We start from the raw sequence: 14,032 nt of genomic DNA, 5'->3' as shown, positions 1-14,032 counted from the left end.
TGTAAGCCTCGACTGCCCTTATTGCGCAAAGCATACAGCCGGTCAACGTCTGCCGCAGGATGGTTGACACTGTGCATAAAGAGAAGTTTCCTGGTCCGTCAATCAAGATGCTGCAGGTCCATGGTCCTCCAATAAATGACACCAAAACTGTAAGAGAGGACCGGTAGTGCAAACCCATTGATGGCTAGAATCTTGTTCCGATTGTACAGCTTGATTCGGAGAACCATCTTCACTCTACAAAGTACTCACGACAGAGCATCTCTCACATAGTGCTGTGCTGGATACCGTTACTCTTGTCCACACCTAAATACTTGTAGGCGTGACCCGTTTCCAGACAGTCAATGGTGTCCATTTTCCTACCAATGCCCCAGAATTGTGTCCAGAGAGCTTGCCGTTGACAAAGAGTGCAACAGCACACTTGTCCCGACCAAACTTCATCTGGATGTCATCAGAGAAGGTACAAACCGTGTGCAACAAGCCTTTCCGCTGATCAGAATTTCTGCCATAAAGCTTCAGATAATCCACGTAAAGCAGAAAACTGACAAGCTGACGTTTGGCAGCCTCACCACGCCCAGTAGTAAATCACCTTGGAAAATCACACCTGATCCGCATGAGCCTCATCTTAATGGTACCATTCTCATAGGAAAGCACCATCCATGTCTTCTATCTCTTTATCACATGTGATAGGAACCTGCACACAACTGGACTAATCTTACGTAGCTGAAGACATCGAAGGAGCCAGCTGTGTGGTACACTATCATAGACTTTCTGGTAGTCCACACAAGTCATGCTCAAGCTCTTGTGCCTGGTCTTACAGTCCTTGGTAAGCAGTTTGCTAATCAACAGCTGATCCTTTGTACCAAAGGAACCCTGCTGACAACCCTTCTGCTCCAATGCCATGAGGTTTCCCTGAACCAAATACCCTGCAATCTTCTGTCTAACGACTGAGGTGAGGGTCTTGTTAAAGACAGATAAACACGTGATAGGCTGGTAATTTTGGCCTGGTCAGTCTTGTCATTCTAGGTATAAATGTGGTTGTTCTCTGAGATAACAAGTCGGGCACAGAATCTGGGTCCTGAAACAGGAGGTTGTAGTTACAAGTCAAGTCACCATAAAGACATGTGATGCGCTTCATCCAGATCAAGTTCCCTATCCTCTTGAGACCCAATGCGCCTAAAATAGGTGACCACTGCTGCTCAACTGTCTGATTCGCCTCACTATTGATTTGACGTCTCAGCCAGTAAACAGACTCATTATGACGCACCTCAGTTTCTAGGATATCACCCCAATACTGCTCAATCTCATACACAGATGGTGGGAAAGTCATCTGGATAGTCTGATTATCCAAATCCCTGTAAAACCGCCCAGCGTCCTATTGAAATAAATGTTTCTGGCAAAGTCTCTTACTATTCTTCTCCAGTCTCCTAGCCCGCTCAACTTTGAACTGCAGTTCCATTTTCAGCCCATATATGGTGACCTCACATATCTCTGAACAAAATGCTTAACTGATGCCGGAGTAGTTGGACAAACGCTCGTAGTTGCCGTTATTATTATTACAGTAGACCCTCAATTATCCGAACCCATTTAGACAAGCCACGAAGGAATAGGAGTTGGATAAGTAAAAAGAACGGATCATAGAAGTGTCAAAGTTTCACCCTTATCTCAGAGTTCCAGCACTCTTTTTTGAGTCCCAGTATGTACATGGTTTGACTCTAGAACATGTACAATAAGCTAGTGATAAAATGATTGCACGAAGACGTAATATGTGTACTATATGCAAACTACAATCACCAAACAGTTGAAACTAATCCTAAAAGCCTCTGTATCTTTCGGTGCCATTACTGCATGTTGTCACTGTGCTTGCGCAAAACAAGCTCGTGACATCATTTCCACTTTGCGAACACGGTCGGATAATCGAAGGGTTGGATAATCAAGGGTTGGATAAGCGAAAGTCTTCTGTATTACGTCGCCATTCCCCTCTCAGTAGGGTAAGTGGGGTCTTTACCCTCAATTGGGCACCCACCAACTCAGTAGGTAAGTCCCAGATACATGGTTCCGTGTAAGCCATATGGCGCTAGTAACTGCATATTGATTATTGATTGGATGCGCTACAGGGATTTCACCAGCTCTAAACAGCACACCCAATAGATATCAATGACTACCAGGAAAGCACCAATCCTCATTGCCAATGGTATCCGCTGCAAATCACTGAAACTCCCCTTCTGCAGACTGCCATATTTGCAGTAACTGCAGTATATGTAAGCTAAATTATACCATCATACACATCTGTGTTGCCTAGACAATACTGGGTTACTGGTACATACCTCCCCTAGCATAGAGTATCCAGTTATGACTCTTATGCTAAATAGAAACGAGCTCTCCATTTTATAAATTAATTATCATGTATTACTGCAGCTTATTTCTCTTTACAGACATGTACAGCAAACCAATCATGCTTTCACTTCCAACATGCAAGCAGGATAAATAGAAGCATTAACTTTAGCTGTAATTTAGGCCATGTTTCCACTAGCTCCACTTTAAATTGGTCTAGCTTAAAGAATTTATAAACTAAACCAGTTCCAGGATGTGACTGTTTCCACTAACGTCTTGCACATCAGGGATATGCGAGGTATTAGGACAAATCTGTTGTAATGGTGCAGTACTCTTGGAATGAAGCTTACTGTGCTACATCCCCTGCTCTGTTCCCGAGTCAGAGCAACAGCAGTTGTCACTAAGACTCCAAATTTAGCATCTAGGTACATGTATTAGCTGCTGATTTTTCTTTTATTTGATGATGCTCCCATTTTCCCAAGCAATCTATACCAACAAAATAATAATAGATAAAATCAAAGCGACGCTGTTAGCAACCATCTTCAAGTACAAACAGTACTGTCATGTGACAGTTAAACATACATCACTTGATAGACCTACTACAAAAACGGGTTTAGGAAAAGCAGTTTAGGTTTAGAATATACTAAATGATTTAGTGCATGTAGAAACAGGTCAATCCTCACCAGTTTAGCTTAAACCACTTGTTTAAGCCGTAGTGGAAACATGGCCTTAGTGTAGAGGCTAAAAAGACAATCTTAATGCAAATGCTTCAGAACATTCCATAGCCATAAAAACTGACCTGCAATAGTTCAGGTATAATAACTGCATCATTACTGAGTGCATGTATTGCATAAAGGTACACAACAACTCAACACAAACCACTTGAAACCCAATGCTTAAATTGCCTACTCAACTATGCTACCAAAGTGTGTCACTACGCTTTTAAACAGTTGTTCTTCCTTCTTGGCCTACATTTCCAGGCTGTTCTCAACTAGTCTATTAAAGGTGCAGGGTCATGGTCAGACATGCGCACTTGAGCCAATCTCAAGTGAGGTAGCTCTTGCGTCATAGCTATGTAACGTATGTTCAAGTGTCCTGGCAAAAAAAATCAGTTTTGATCGCCAGTAAGCCCTTCAAATGCTGTTCATATGTTGTGCATGCGCAAAGGTCAATAGATGAAACTACTGTATACTAGCTATTTAAGTGTCGATTGATGTGCACGGCAGCAGTGTGAGCTTTCAATACAATTTTTGGTGTTCGCTGTGAACTAAGTGCGCTTGGTTACCCGGAGAGAAAGATGTGACTACGGCAGATGCAACATACGAGACCAAGACGTGTGCTTTCTGGTCAAGTGCAGAGCATAAGTAATTCCGATCTGGCTCAAAGTGCGAGGATGCTCATTGAATTTTACCGAAACTGCAGTGTAGCAACCTCAGTTTGAAGAAAAATTCCCAGAATTACATCTAGAAAGCCTAGAATTCAGCTACCAGAATCAAGGTCTAATGGAACCTCATACTGTATCGTCTTGATCGTTCCAATTCAAGCTTCTTTGCCTGCCTTCAGTGCAAATTAGAGGTCTAAGTCCTCACGGTTACTGAGTGTTTGAAAAAGTGTACCCTTTTCAATGGGATGCAGAGTGCATATCCGACCGTGACCCTGCACCTCTAAGGTCTGCAGCGTTGCGATATTAATGGACTGCAAAAGCACCACTTGCACCTGTTGGATGACACCTGTTGTGGTAGTGATGCTGTTTGTTTCAGGGTGTCATCTGTTATAACGGTACGTCCACTGAGTCAGTGACAACGATTACTGTCTCTTGCTTCTTTGATGCGATGGTAATCCAGCTTTGAAAGACACACTTTGCTACATGTAGGACAAGTTAGACCCAAAGTTGGAAGAGTTCTAATGGTAGATATACCACGATTTTTATGCTTCTGTTGTTTTGTCTGAATAGCACTGATTTTTGTTCGCTCAAATAATGCCAGTGATTGATGGCAAATTTTATGCCATAGCCTTCTGTTTTCAGTGAAATGTTCAAAGTTATCAGGATTGATTGAACAACATTTAAGGTTGTCTTTCAGCAAAGTTTTGAATCGTAGCCACGGCCGTCTCTGACGTCACTTCCCTTGTTTGAGCTCTCCAAACAGCAACTGCGTCAGTATCCCGTCATCAGGCAAGCGTGCTAATGCCCAGCCCATCGAAATTGAGACTTCATGATGTAAAATTCTATGCCACACATATCAGATCGTGAAAGCACTTCCGTACTTGGAAATCTGTCTTCCCACTGAATTATACAAACTCGACAAAGGCATCACACGTGGAAGCTGTCAAGTTAATGTATGTTCCGTTTCAGTGACGTCTGAAAGAGAATGTATTGAAATAGCTGATGTTAAACGTAAGTCAATGCTGTCAATAACCTCTTGTGCAATTGAAGTGTTTCATTTGAGGACGGGTGAAAAATGCTCAGCCCGTCTATCCAAAACACACCCTCCCTGTCATATATTAAATCAGTACTGTCTGCTCTTCTGAGTGGTGTAGTCCCTGTAGTACCAGGTCCAAACACCTGCTGTTTGTAGCTCATTGGCCTTGTCTTGCACCATGCATTTTTCATGTCATTTAGTCTTTCTCAAGTACATTTTCTGACAAGTTGACAATCTTTAGCGTAGCAGTCATTTAGCTTGTTTGATAGCCAAGTATGATGTTTGAGATGCATTTCATCAAGTAATTCATGAATTTCTGGTCATTAGATCTGGTCTGGGTATGTAGATCTGAAAAAGTATATTTAAAAATTGTGGACATGAAACTTTTTCCGTTACTGGCTTTTTGCTCTCATCTTTGGGATTATGATAGATCTGAATCATCTGATGTATCATGCATGGTTAATCAAGCATTTCGAAAGAGCATCAGACGTGGGCTTGGGATGAGAAAGTATGAATCCATTCATGAATAGGCTGAAGGATGGTTTCCAAGAAGCTATCACAAGGGCTAAGGACATAAAGCTTAAATATTTACATAAAGCTTAAATATTTAGAAAAAGCAGGACAGTCGGTTAATGATCTAGTGAGAGGCCTATTTATATTAGCTGTAGATAAAAAGTTGCATGCAGAATGGTGTAGATATATTGTAGTTTGTGTTGTCTGTTGTAGCTGGTGTATTTTGTAGTCTGTTAGCTGTACGTCTTATGTCTTAGTTGTGTTTACGTTTGCCCCAAGAGGGAACTGTACCTTTTAGGTGCGACAAAAATGTACCATTCATTCATTCATTCATTCATTGTCATCAAACCAATCTTGTTGTTTACGTTTCTACATTCCAAGAGTTTCTAAAGCTTTTGGTAAAGCTTTGAACATTGTGTCACGGAGTCAAGACCACCTGTTGTCAAGAGCACCTCTTGATAATGGAGTGAGAACATTCTGTAAGGCCATAAAGATAGACCCACCCAATATCTCCCTCACAGACGGGCAGTTCAGCTTATCAACATCAAGTCGCCGCAAACCGGACCTAGAGTGATGGCAAACTGGTTTTTTGATACAATATTCAATCTTGCTTCGAAGCAACCTGTGATCAGACTAGTTTGTCACTGAGGCACCACACATTACTCTCGTACGTTTGATTTCCTTCATATCTGTTTGACGTGTTATCACAAAGTCAATCATATGCCAGTGCTTAAATCTTGGACGCATCCAAGTTGTTTATATTTGTTTGCTTAATGAAACAAAGTGTTTGTAACAGTGAGCTGATACACAGAACAAAGAGTAAGCAGCAGAGTATCATTGCTGTTCTCCTTGCCAACACCACGTTACCAAGCACTTTCTTCCATGATACATGGCGCGTCCAACTCCTGCATTAAAAATCACCAATGAGCAAAGCTTTGTCCTTTGCGGTGTAGCACTGATGGTTATGTTCAATTGATCATAAAAGAGTTCCTTTACTTTGTTTGAATCATATAGAGCTGGTGCATATGCACTGATCATTGTCATATATCTGATCTACCTTGACAGAGTAGAATACGCAAAGTCATGATGCAATCACTGTTACCATGTGGTAATTATAAGGTATCAAGATGCTTTACAATAGAGGATCAAATTGCAAAGCCTACGCCAGATCTCACCTCTTTAAGACTGCTCTTGCCTGATTGATGAGTTTTACTTAGAGCAGCAATGTCAATATTGTCTCAATTGAGTTCTTTGCTACTATAGCCGTCTTTCTATCCAAATGATGACCTGAGTCGAATAGAGTAAGCACATTCCAACACCCTACAATAACTAGTTTCTGTTTCTTCTCACTTTTTTTACCACAATTTTGATGATCAACGAGCCGCAGTCAACTGGTAGGGTAGTACTTTGTTTAGGCCACATTTTCTAGGTCAATCCCTACGTGGGGTAAGCAGTGCTAACACTAAACAGTGCTGCTCAGTCGTGCCAGTAGGGCCAAATGAAACTTTTATCCCCAAGCTAAATTTACAGACGACCATCTTGCTGACACCGCTTGTGTACAGATCTGTGGCTAGCAGCTCCCGGCACCATCCTGTGCCTGCCACCGTAGCCAAACCCACTTTCTTGTCCCAGCACACCCAATGACTACTGGGGCAAACAGCTTGCAACAAGTAGACAAATGAACTGGGATGCAGTGGCATGCCAGAGGTAGCTATTGGGTCTTTACCACTCCTTAACAAGTACGCCACAGTATCTGCTGTAGTGCCTTCAGTATCAGTAACCTCAGTTAGCACATAGTGCACAAGGATTGCTACATCTGCCACGACAGTCTCTGGCTTCCAAAGCCAATTATTCTCAGACCATAAATCATTGGCTTATCTAGTGACAGCCTAAACTCACCATGTCACTGAATAATCTTTGAGTAATTGTGGCATTTCAAGGAGACAATGATTGCCTCACCACACTCTGCTGAGACAGCTGCTGTTGGTCCACAACTGCTTATTCGTCAGAGCATACACTCTGCTTATATCGTAGCTAACTTCCTTTTCTACAGGCCTCTCCACTATCACCACCTGTCGATGTGCCCAGTAGCATTCAGCTTAGCCCTGGGCATTCAGCTTAGCCCTGGGCATTCAGCTCAGCCCTGCGTATCTGTTATAAGGCATTCATAAATGTACTTCCCAAAGCTTGTATTGTGGTTGATTTTGCACAAAGCTTCAAAGTCTCTTCTTCTAAGGACCAACCTTACACACAGTAGGTCTTAGTGTGTTTGTTAATGTTAACTTTGTTTTGTTTGTTGCCCCACAAGGGAACTGCATTAGATATGTTCTTATAGTGCGAGAGGAAATATATTATATATGTAGTAATCAGTTAGAATGTCCTGCGGCTCACTCACTCAATCACAATAGCATTTGAGTGACCACTGTTTCTTACCATCCAATTTTTGTCCTAGAACAAAAACATGCATGCTGGAACATATCCTGCTTTGCTATTTTTGTCTGACTGATAAATCCTCAGATCACGACATGAATACCATATCGGAAACCACAAAAAGAGCTCTGCAATCTAGCCAGCACGCTCTAGCAAGTTCGAAGACCTCATCAAACCCAACCCTGACTCTACTGTAACTCGACCTAACCCTAACGATAACTCTAAACCCTGACCCTTATTACATAAGCTCCTTTCCAACCCAAGCCAAGCCGAGCCAACCAAACCCACACCAGAGAGCTGAGTCAGCCCCATTTACACGGCATTCAAAAAGTGAACAAGCTCACTCAGTGGGTGTGTATCTTAATTGCTACGCATGCTAGCTACGTACGATCACGATTACATTAGAAATGCTTGCACTTCATGTCATGAGAAAGTCTGGCTACACAAGTATGACGCAAGAGTGAGGCTTGGCTCGCTCCACATTCACACAACCGTTCAAAGCAAGCCAACCTGTGCTGTCCTACGTTGGCTCAGTTACGAGTGCTAGTGTCAACAGGCTATAACGTACCCTATAACTAGCTCTAACCCAACAAAACAGGGCAGTGTAGGACAAAATACAGCAGCCAGGTTTTGTCCTAGGACAAAGTGCAGCAACAGTATTTTGTCCGATGAGACAAAAATTGGCTGCCATATTTTGTCCTAGGGCACTTTTCAGGAAATGTCCCAGTTTTCACTGTGACACGATCACGCATAAGAAAAAACACGAGTGATAATAACAGCTGACATTGCATACTATTCGACGAAAAGCTACACTTATAATTCTCACAAAAAGGTACCAGACATAAAAAACGTGGCAGTTAATTAGTATACGACAACAACTTATTTAGTCTGTAGATTCGCGTGCATGTGTTGCCCTTTAAGAGAACTGCACTTTTTAGTGTGCTACAAACATCAATATATATATATATATATATATATATATATATATATATATATATATATATATATGTATATATATATATATATATATATATATATATATATATATATATATATATATAAATTTAGACTTGTCACAATAATGATGCGAGAAGACCTACCGATCATCTGCTGCCACACAAGTAAACGTCAGTGACTGTTCTCCATACTGAATGTCTGCAGACACACATGCGTGTAGCAAAGCAGTTTATATAACGAATTAATATAAACTGTGCAGACTAATTCCTGCTAACCTTTCACGAAGGGCACTCTCTCAGAAAGAAACTGCACTGCAGCGTCCACGTCAGCTTGAAGCAACAACTGACGATTAGTAGTCATTTCAGTCAGTAAAAAGTTACATACAGCAATTTCGTCTAGACGATGAGTACACCTAGCAGTTTATCCGGGTACTTTCGTACAGTGATGAGGGTGAAAGTGCTGTCCCGCAATTCGTTTGATTATGCTAGAGAGACCAAGTCTGATATTCATCGAATTCATCGAAATTTAGATCCCGCACTGCATCAGTTGGAGAGTGCGAGAGAGTACCAAAGAGCTATAAACGCTGCCAAGTTGGAGTCAGTGTTCGCTAAACCATTCGTTGGCTCTTTGTCTGGTCACGCGGATGGCGTTTATTGTATGGCAAAGCATCCCTGTAGAGTTTCCTGCTTTGTGTCAGGATCTTGTGATGGAGAAGTGAGAATTAATTATACTAGAACATTAAATACAATGAATTCGGGTAGCTTACATAGACATATTGTTACAGATTCGCGTTTGGAACCTTACCAGACAACGGTGTATGCACAAGTTCTCTGCGCACAGGTTAGCTGCAGCGAGTAATGGTAGCGTTCTTGTTTGTCAAGATGCAGACATGAGCCGCCCTGGGCATGTGACTTAGATTAAAACATTATTGGACTTCCTCAGACACTGCATCTACAGTGACTTTGTAGTAAATTAGAACAAGTCGTAGTATTGAGGTAATGGCTGTGATTGTGCCATCTGCATGTCTGAGAGTGCAGAGCCAGCGGAGCCGCCATGGCCATAATACCAATATTAGAAATAGTACTGTCACCAGAGTGCGATTGTCGAGGACTTCCGGTATAGACTATAGATAATTAATTTGATACTTATTTCTTCGTTTCACAGAAGTTCATGGAGATTGTAGTTCCCAGAGGTGGTAGTTCCCAGAGGTGGTAGTCCCCGGAAATTGGGGATGTAATTGCCTCATGACCAGAGCATGCGATGTATTTCGATTGTATGACATCGTCTTCTTTCGCAGCTAGGCTTCAATAAAAAATGGGCATTACTTTGACTGTCTCATGCTCCCTTTATTGCAGGGGCATTTTAGTAGCTATTTCTTTCTCTCTAATGTAACTTCATTAATTAACTTTTAATCAATTAATTGTTCGCCTGCAGATATGCAGATGGCTATTGTTGGATTGAAGGAAATACCACACACTCAACAATCTGCATGTCTTTCGTTAAAAAAGCTCCTAAACAATAAACGATTTTGTCTATGTCAGAATAATACCCAAAGATTAAATATTAATATAGACTAATACTATACATTTCAGTTTCCTTGCATGTTGTGAGTCTATTCTCATCTGCTCTTGTGACGGTTTAGACCAGCAATTGGGATTAAAATTGGTTGGTCACTGTTCTGCATTGCGCAGACTTGTTATGTGATGCTAGCGCCCTGTCCAGTCCTTTCTGTTATGGTCCAGTTAGCAAAGATTGCTGGTGTAATGATTGACTTTAGGTTTACAGCAATTTACAGGAATATTGACTGTTATAGAGAAATCAGCTGTTTCAATTGAGCGCTAAGCGATTTCTACCTGGGAAATGGTCAGCTGTCAGTCTTCTCAAATCATCTGTGTTTTCTCAAGTCACTTTCAGCTGATTAGCTCAGTGTCTCATGATTTTGTGTTCTTTTGTAAAGTTTCGTCAAATGCCAAGTGCTCACCAACTCATTCCACATTCGAGAGGCAAGATCAAAGCTGTCTACCAGATGGGCTTGTCTCATTGCAAAATTGCCAGATGGTTTGGACAGTCTCGCGGGGCAGTGCAGAAGTGCCTGAAAAGGTGGTATGAAGGCAGTAGTGAAAGGAAGATCAATGTCAGCTAGAGGAGATTGTTTGCTTGAATGTCTTGCACTGACTGACAGAAAGGTGATGACCAGACAGTTACAAGGTAGACTTTCAGTGGCATGTGGAAGTCATTGTTCCAAAGAACCATCACTCGTTGTCTCAGGGAAATATGAATTTGTGCTCGAAGTCCACGCAAGAAGTTGCAGTTGACTTGTGAACATCATTGATGTCAACATGCGTGGGCGGTCATCCATTGTGACTGGACGTTGTATGAAAATCAGCATCGGCAATGATTGCATGTATGTGTGGCACAGGAAAGGGGAGGAATTTAGTGCAGAATGTTGTCAGTAGTGCAGCATCCAACAAGCATTATAAGTTATGCGGTTGCATCAGCTTTCAAGGAGAAGGTTCTCTTCATCGCATACTCTGTCACTTGAATTCAGAAGAGTACCAAACAGATTCTGAGTGATATCATGCTGCCAGATGCTTGTTGTTTAGTTGGTGAAAGTTTCATCTGTGCAGCCTGCCAACACGACAATTCACACCTTACGCTCAACCAGGTAATGGCTGTGTCTCAACGAAGTTACTGTCTTGGACTGGTTTGCAAAGTCACCAGATGCAAATCCCATTGAGAACCTATGGCATGTTCTGAAGGTTTGAGCGAATGAAAAACACCCTGCAACCGAACAAGAGTTGTGGGAAGTGGCATAGATGGCTTGGTGCAGAACACCTAAGGAATGATTACCAACCGAGTGTCCCAAGACGAATTGAGGCTACAAGGCGAGCAAGAGGAGGAGCAACCAAGTATTGGAGTTTGGCGGAGTGTGTGTGGGTGAAATAACCGTCTAAAGCCACAAAATTCTGTCAAGAGAGAAAAATCCTGACATGGTCATGGTGGCGGTGGTTATACAATGTCTGGGATAGCTTAATTATGAGCGAGTTGTTTGGTGAGTGGAAACATCTTGACCTGCCTGTTGCAAGTTCAAGTGTGTAATTTCGTTGGGCAAGGAACTTGCACACGTTTGCTTCTCTTGACTTAGGAGTATAAATGGGTACTTGGTCTTTGACTGGATCTTTGACACACTAGGATTGTAACATATAGGTACTAGTGGGCTGTGCTGTCTAATTCCAATGTGTTGTGCCATTGTCAGTGCTTTTGGATGTCTTTGGCCAAGCTCTAGAAGAACAGTCAGTGAGGTCCATTTGTCTCCATGTAGCGCACAGAGGCCCCATTCTTGGGAAAGGGAGCTATTGTCAGCAGACGGACTTACTTAACATTTGTCCATTTTCTCGATTTGTGTGTGTAACTACAGTACCTTACTACTAGTCTGAAGTTCTGCGTGTTTTTAGTGGTTTTGTTCGAGGAGTTGTACTCAATACAACAGGACAAACCATTATTTCGGTAAGTTAATTTTGTTTTCTTGTGTTGCATTGCTTTAGTTATGTTTTAAATTAGGTTGGAGATGACCAGACTATTAAATACTGGCCAATTGAAAGTTATAACCTAACTGGCAGTCAAGAACCATTATCGACTGTAGTAGGAAATGTCAGTACATTATAGCTGTACCAAATAGTCACAAAAGAGTTTGGTTTTCTCTTTCTTCTTCCCTTCTTCTCTTTCTCCTCCTTTCTCTTCTCTCCTTCCACTTTCCTCTTGTTTTCCTTTCTGTTCTCTCCTTTCTTTTCCTTTTCTTTTTTCTCTCTACTCTTTCATGTTCTTTTCTTGGCTTTTTTTTTATCTTGCCATGGTTTATCTTTGATTCTTTCCTTTTTCTCTCTTCCATTTTCCTCGCTTTGATTTCTCTCGTCTTTTCTTTCTTATTTCTCTTTTTGTCTCATCTTTCTCTGTTTCACTCTCTTCTTTGTGTGTGTGTGTGTGTGTGTGTGTGTGTGTGTGTGTGTGTGTGTGTGTGTGTGTGTGTCTGTGTGTCTGTGTGTCTGTGTGTCTGTGTGTCTGTGTGTGTGTTTGTCTGTGTGTGTGTGTGTGTGTGTGTGTGTGTGTGTGTGTGTGTGTCTGTGTGTGTGTGTCTGTGTGTGTCTGTGTGTTTGTCTGTCTGTCTGTCTGTGTGTGTGTGTGTGTGTGTGTGTGTGTGTGTGTGTGTCTGTGTGTCTGTGTGTCTGTGTGTTTGTCTGTCTGTGTGTGTGTGTGTCTGTGTGTGTGTGTCTGTGTGTGTGTGTCTGTGTGTGTGTGTGTGTGTGTGTGTGTGTGTGTGTGTGTGTGTGTGTGTGTGTGTGTGTGTGTGTGTGTAGAAGCCCAATGTGGTTTTCGTTCAGGTAGAGGAACGATTGATCAAATGTGGTTGGTTCGTCAGTTAATTGAAAAGTCCATTGAACATGACTGTGCTGTCCATATTTGTTTTGTTGATCTGGAAAAAACTTTTGACTCCGTACCTAGAGATTTTTTCAGACTACTTTTGAAAGAGAGAGGCATTGAGGAATAAGTTGTACAATTGATTGCCGACATTCACGATGGAACACATTGTGTTGTCAAATCTAGTGGTACGAAGTCATCAAAATTTGAAGTTACAACTGGTGTACATCAGTGTTGTGTTATGTCTCCTGTATTATTTAATCTCGTCATGGACAAGATTGTACGCGAAGCACTAAACAAAGCTAAAGTTGCCGAAGTAGAAATTGAATACAGGAAGGAGGGAAGTCTCTACATGAACTACAGAGTCAAAGCTCAAGGAACTAGTGTCATTAAAGCTGCTATGTATGCTGATGATTTAGCTTTAATTGGGAAGACCTCGAGTGAACTACAAAAGTTAGTAGACAGTCTACACGAGTCCTGCTGTAAATGGGGAATGAAAATCAGCATCAAGAAAGCAAAGTTTTGAGCATTGGTTGCGAGCAGGCACGTATTCTTCTTGACGGTTCTGTTCTTGAAAATGGTACAGAGTTTACTTACTTGGGGAGTATCATGAGCAGGGATGGTGGATGCATTTGCTGAAATTGATGCTCGTATAAGCAAAGCAAGTAAAGTTTTTGGTTTCTGGAAGAAAAGGGTATTTACCAACAGACAGTTTTCAATCTCCACAAAGATGAAAGTTTTTCGTGCTTTGGTGAGACCTGTTTTGCTATATGGATGTGAGACTTGGTCTGTTACACAACCAAACTTGCAGCGCTTAAATACATTCCACATGTGGTGCATTTGATTGATTCTTGGTGTCTCAAGATGGAGTAAAATCAAGTATTCAAACAATTTAGAACGAGCGTGTGAAGACCCTATTGCTATGACAATACAGAAACAACGATTGCAATGGCTGGGCCATCTGC

General features: G+C 41.7%; 1 protein-coding gene across 2 annotated transcripts in view; it reads left to right on the top strand.

Annotated features, from left to right (window-relative positions):
- Window positions 1-9,088: 9,088 nt before the first annotated feature.
- LOC134192636 (DDB1- and CUL4-associated factor 13-like) overlaps window positions 9,089-14,032 on the top strand; it is a 31,612-nt gene continuing 26,668 nt past the window's right edge. For both annotated transcript variants that reach the window (XM_062661383.1, XM_062661384.1), the window contains exons 1-4: window positions 9,089-9,365; window positions 9,436-9,491; window positions 12,107-12,158; window positions 12,213-12,302. In XM_062661383.1, coding sequence (XP_062517367.1) covers window positions 9,096-9,365; window positions 9,436-9,491; window positions 12,107-12,158; window positions 12,213-12,302 — 468 coding nt within the window. In that variant the 5' untranslated portion in view covers window positions 9,089-9,095. The remainder of the gene's footprint in view (window positions 9,366-9,435; window positions 9,492-12,106; window positions 12,159-12,212; window positions 12,303-14,032) is intronic.

Source organism: Corticium candelabrum, chromosome 16 (assembly GCF_963422355.1).
Source record: "Corticium candelabrum chromosome 16, ooCorCand1.1, whole genome shotgun sequence".
Lineage (NCBI taxonomy): Eukaryota > Metazoa > Porifera > Homoscleromorpha > Homosclerophorida > Plakinidae > Corticium > Corticium candelabrum.
This window is presented reverse-complemented; position numbering and strand designations above follow the sequence as displayed.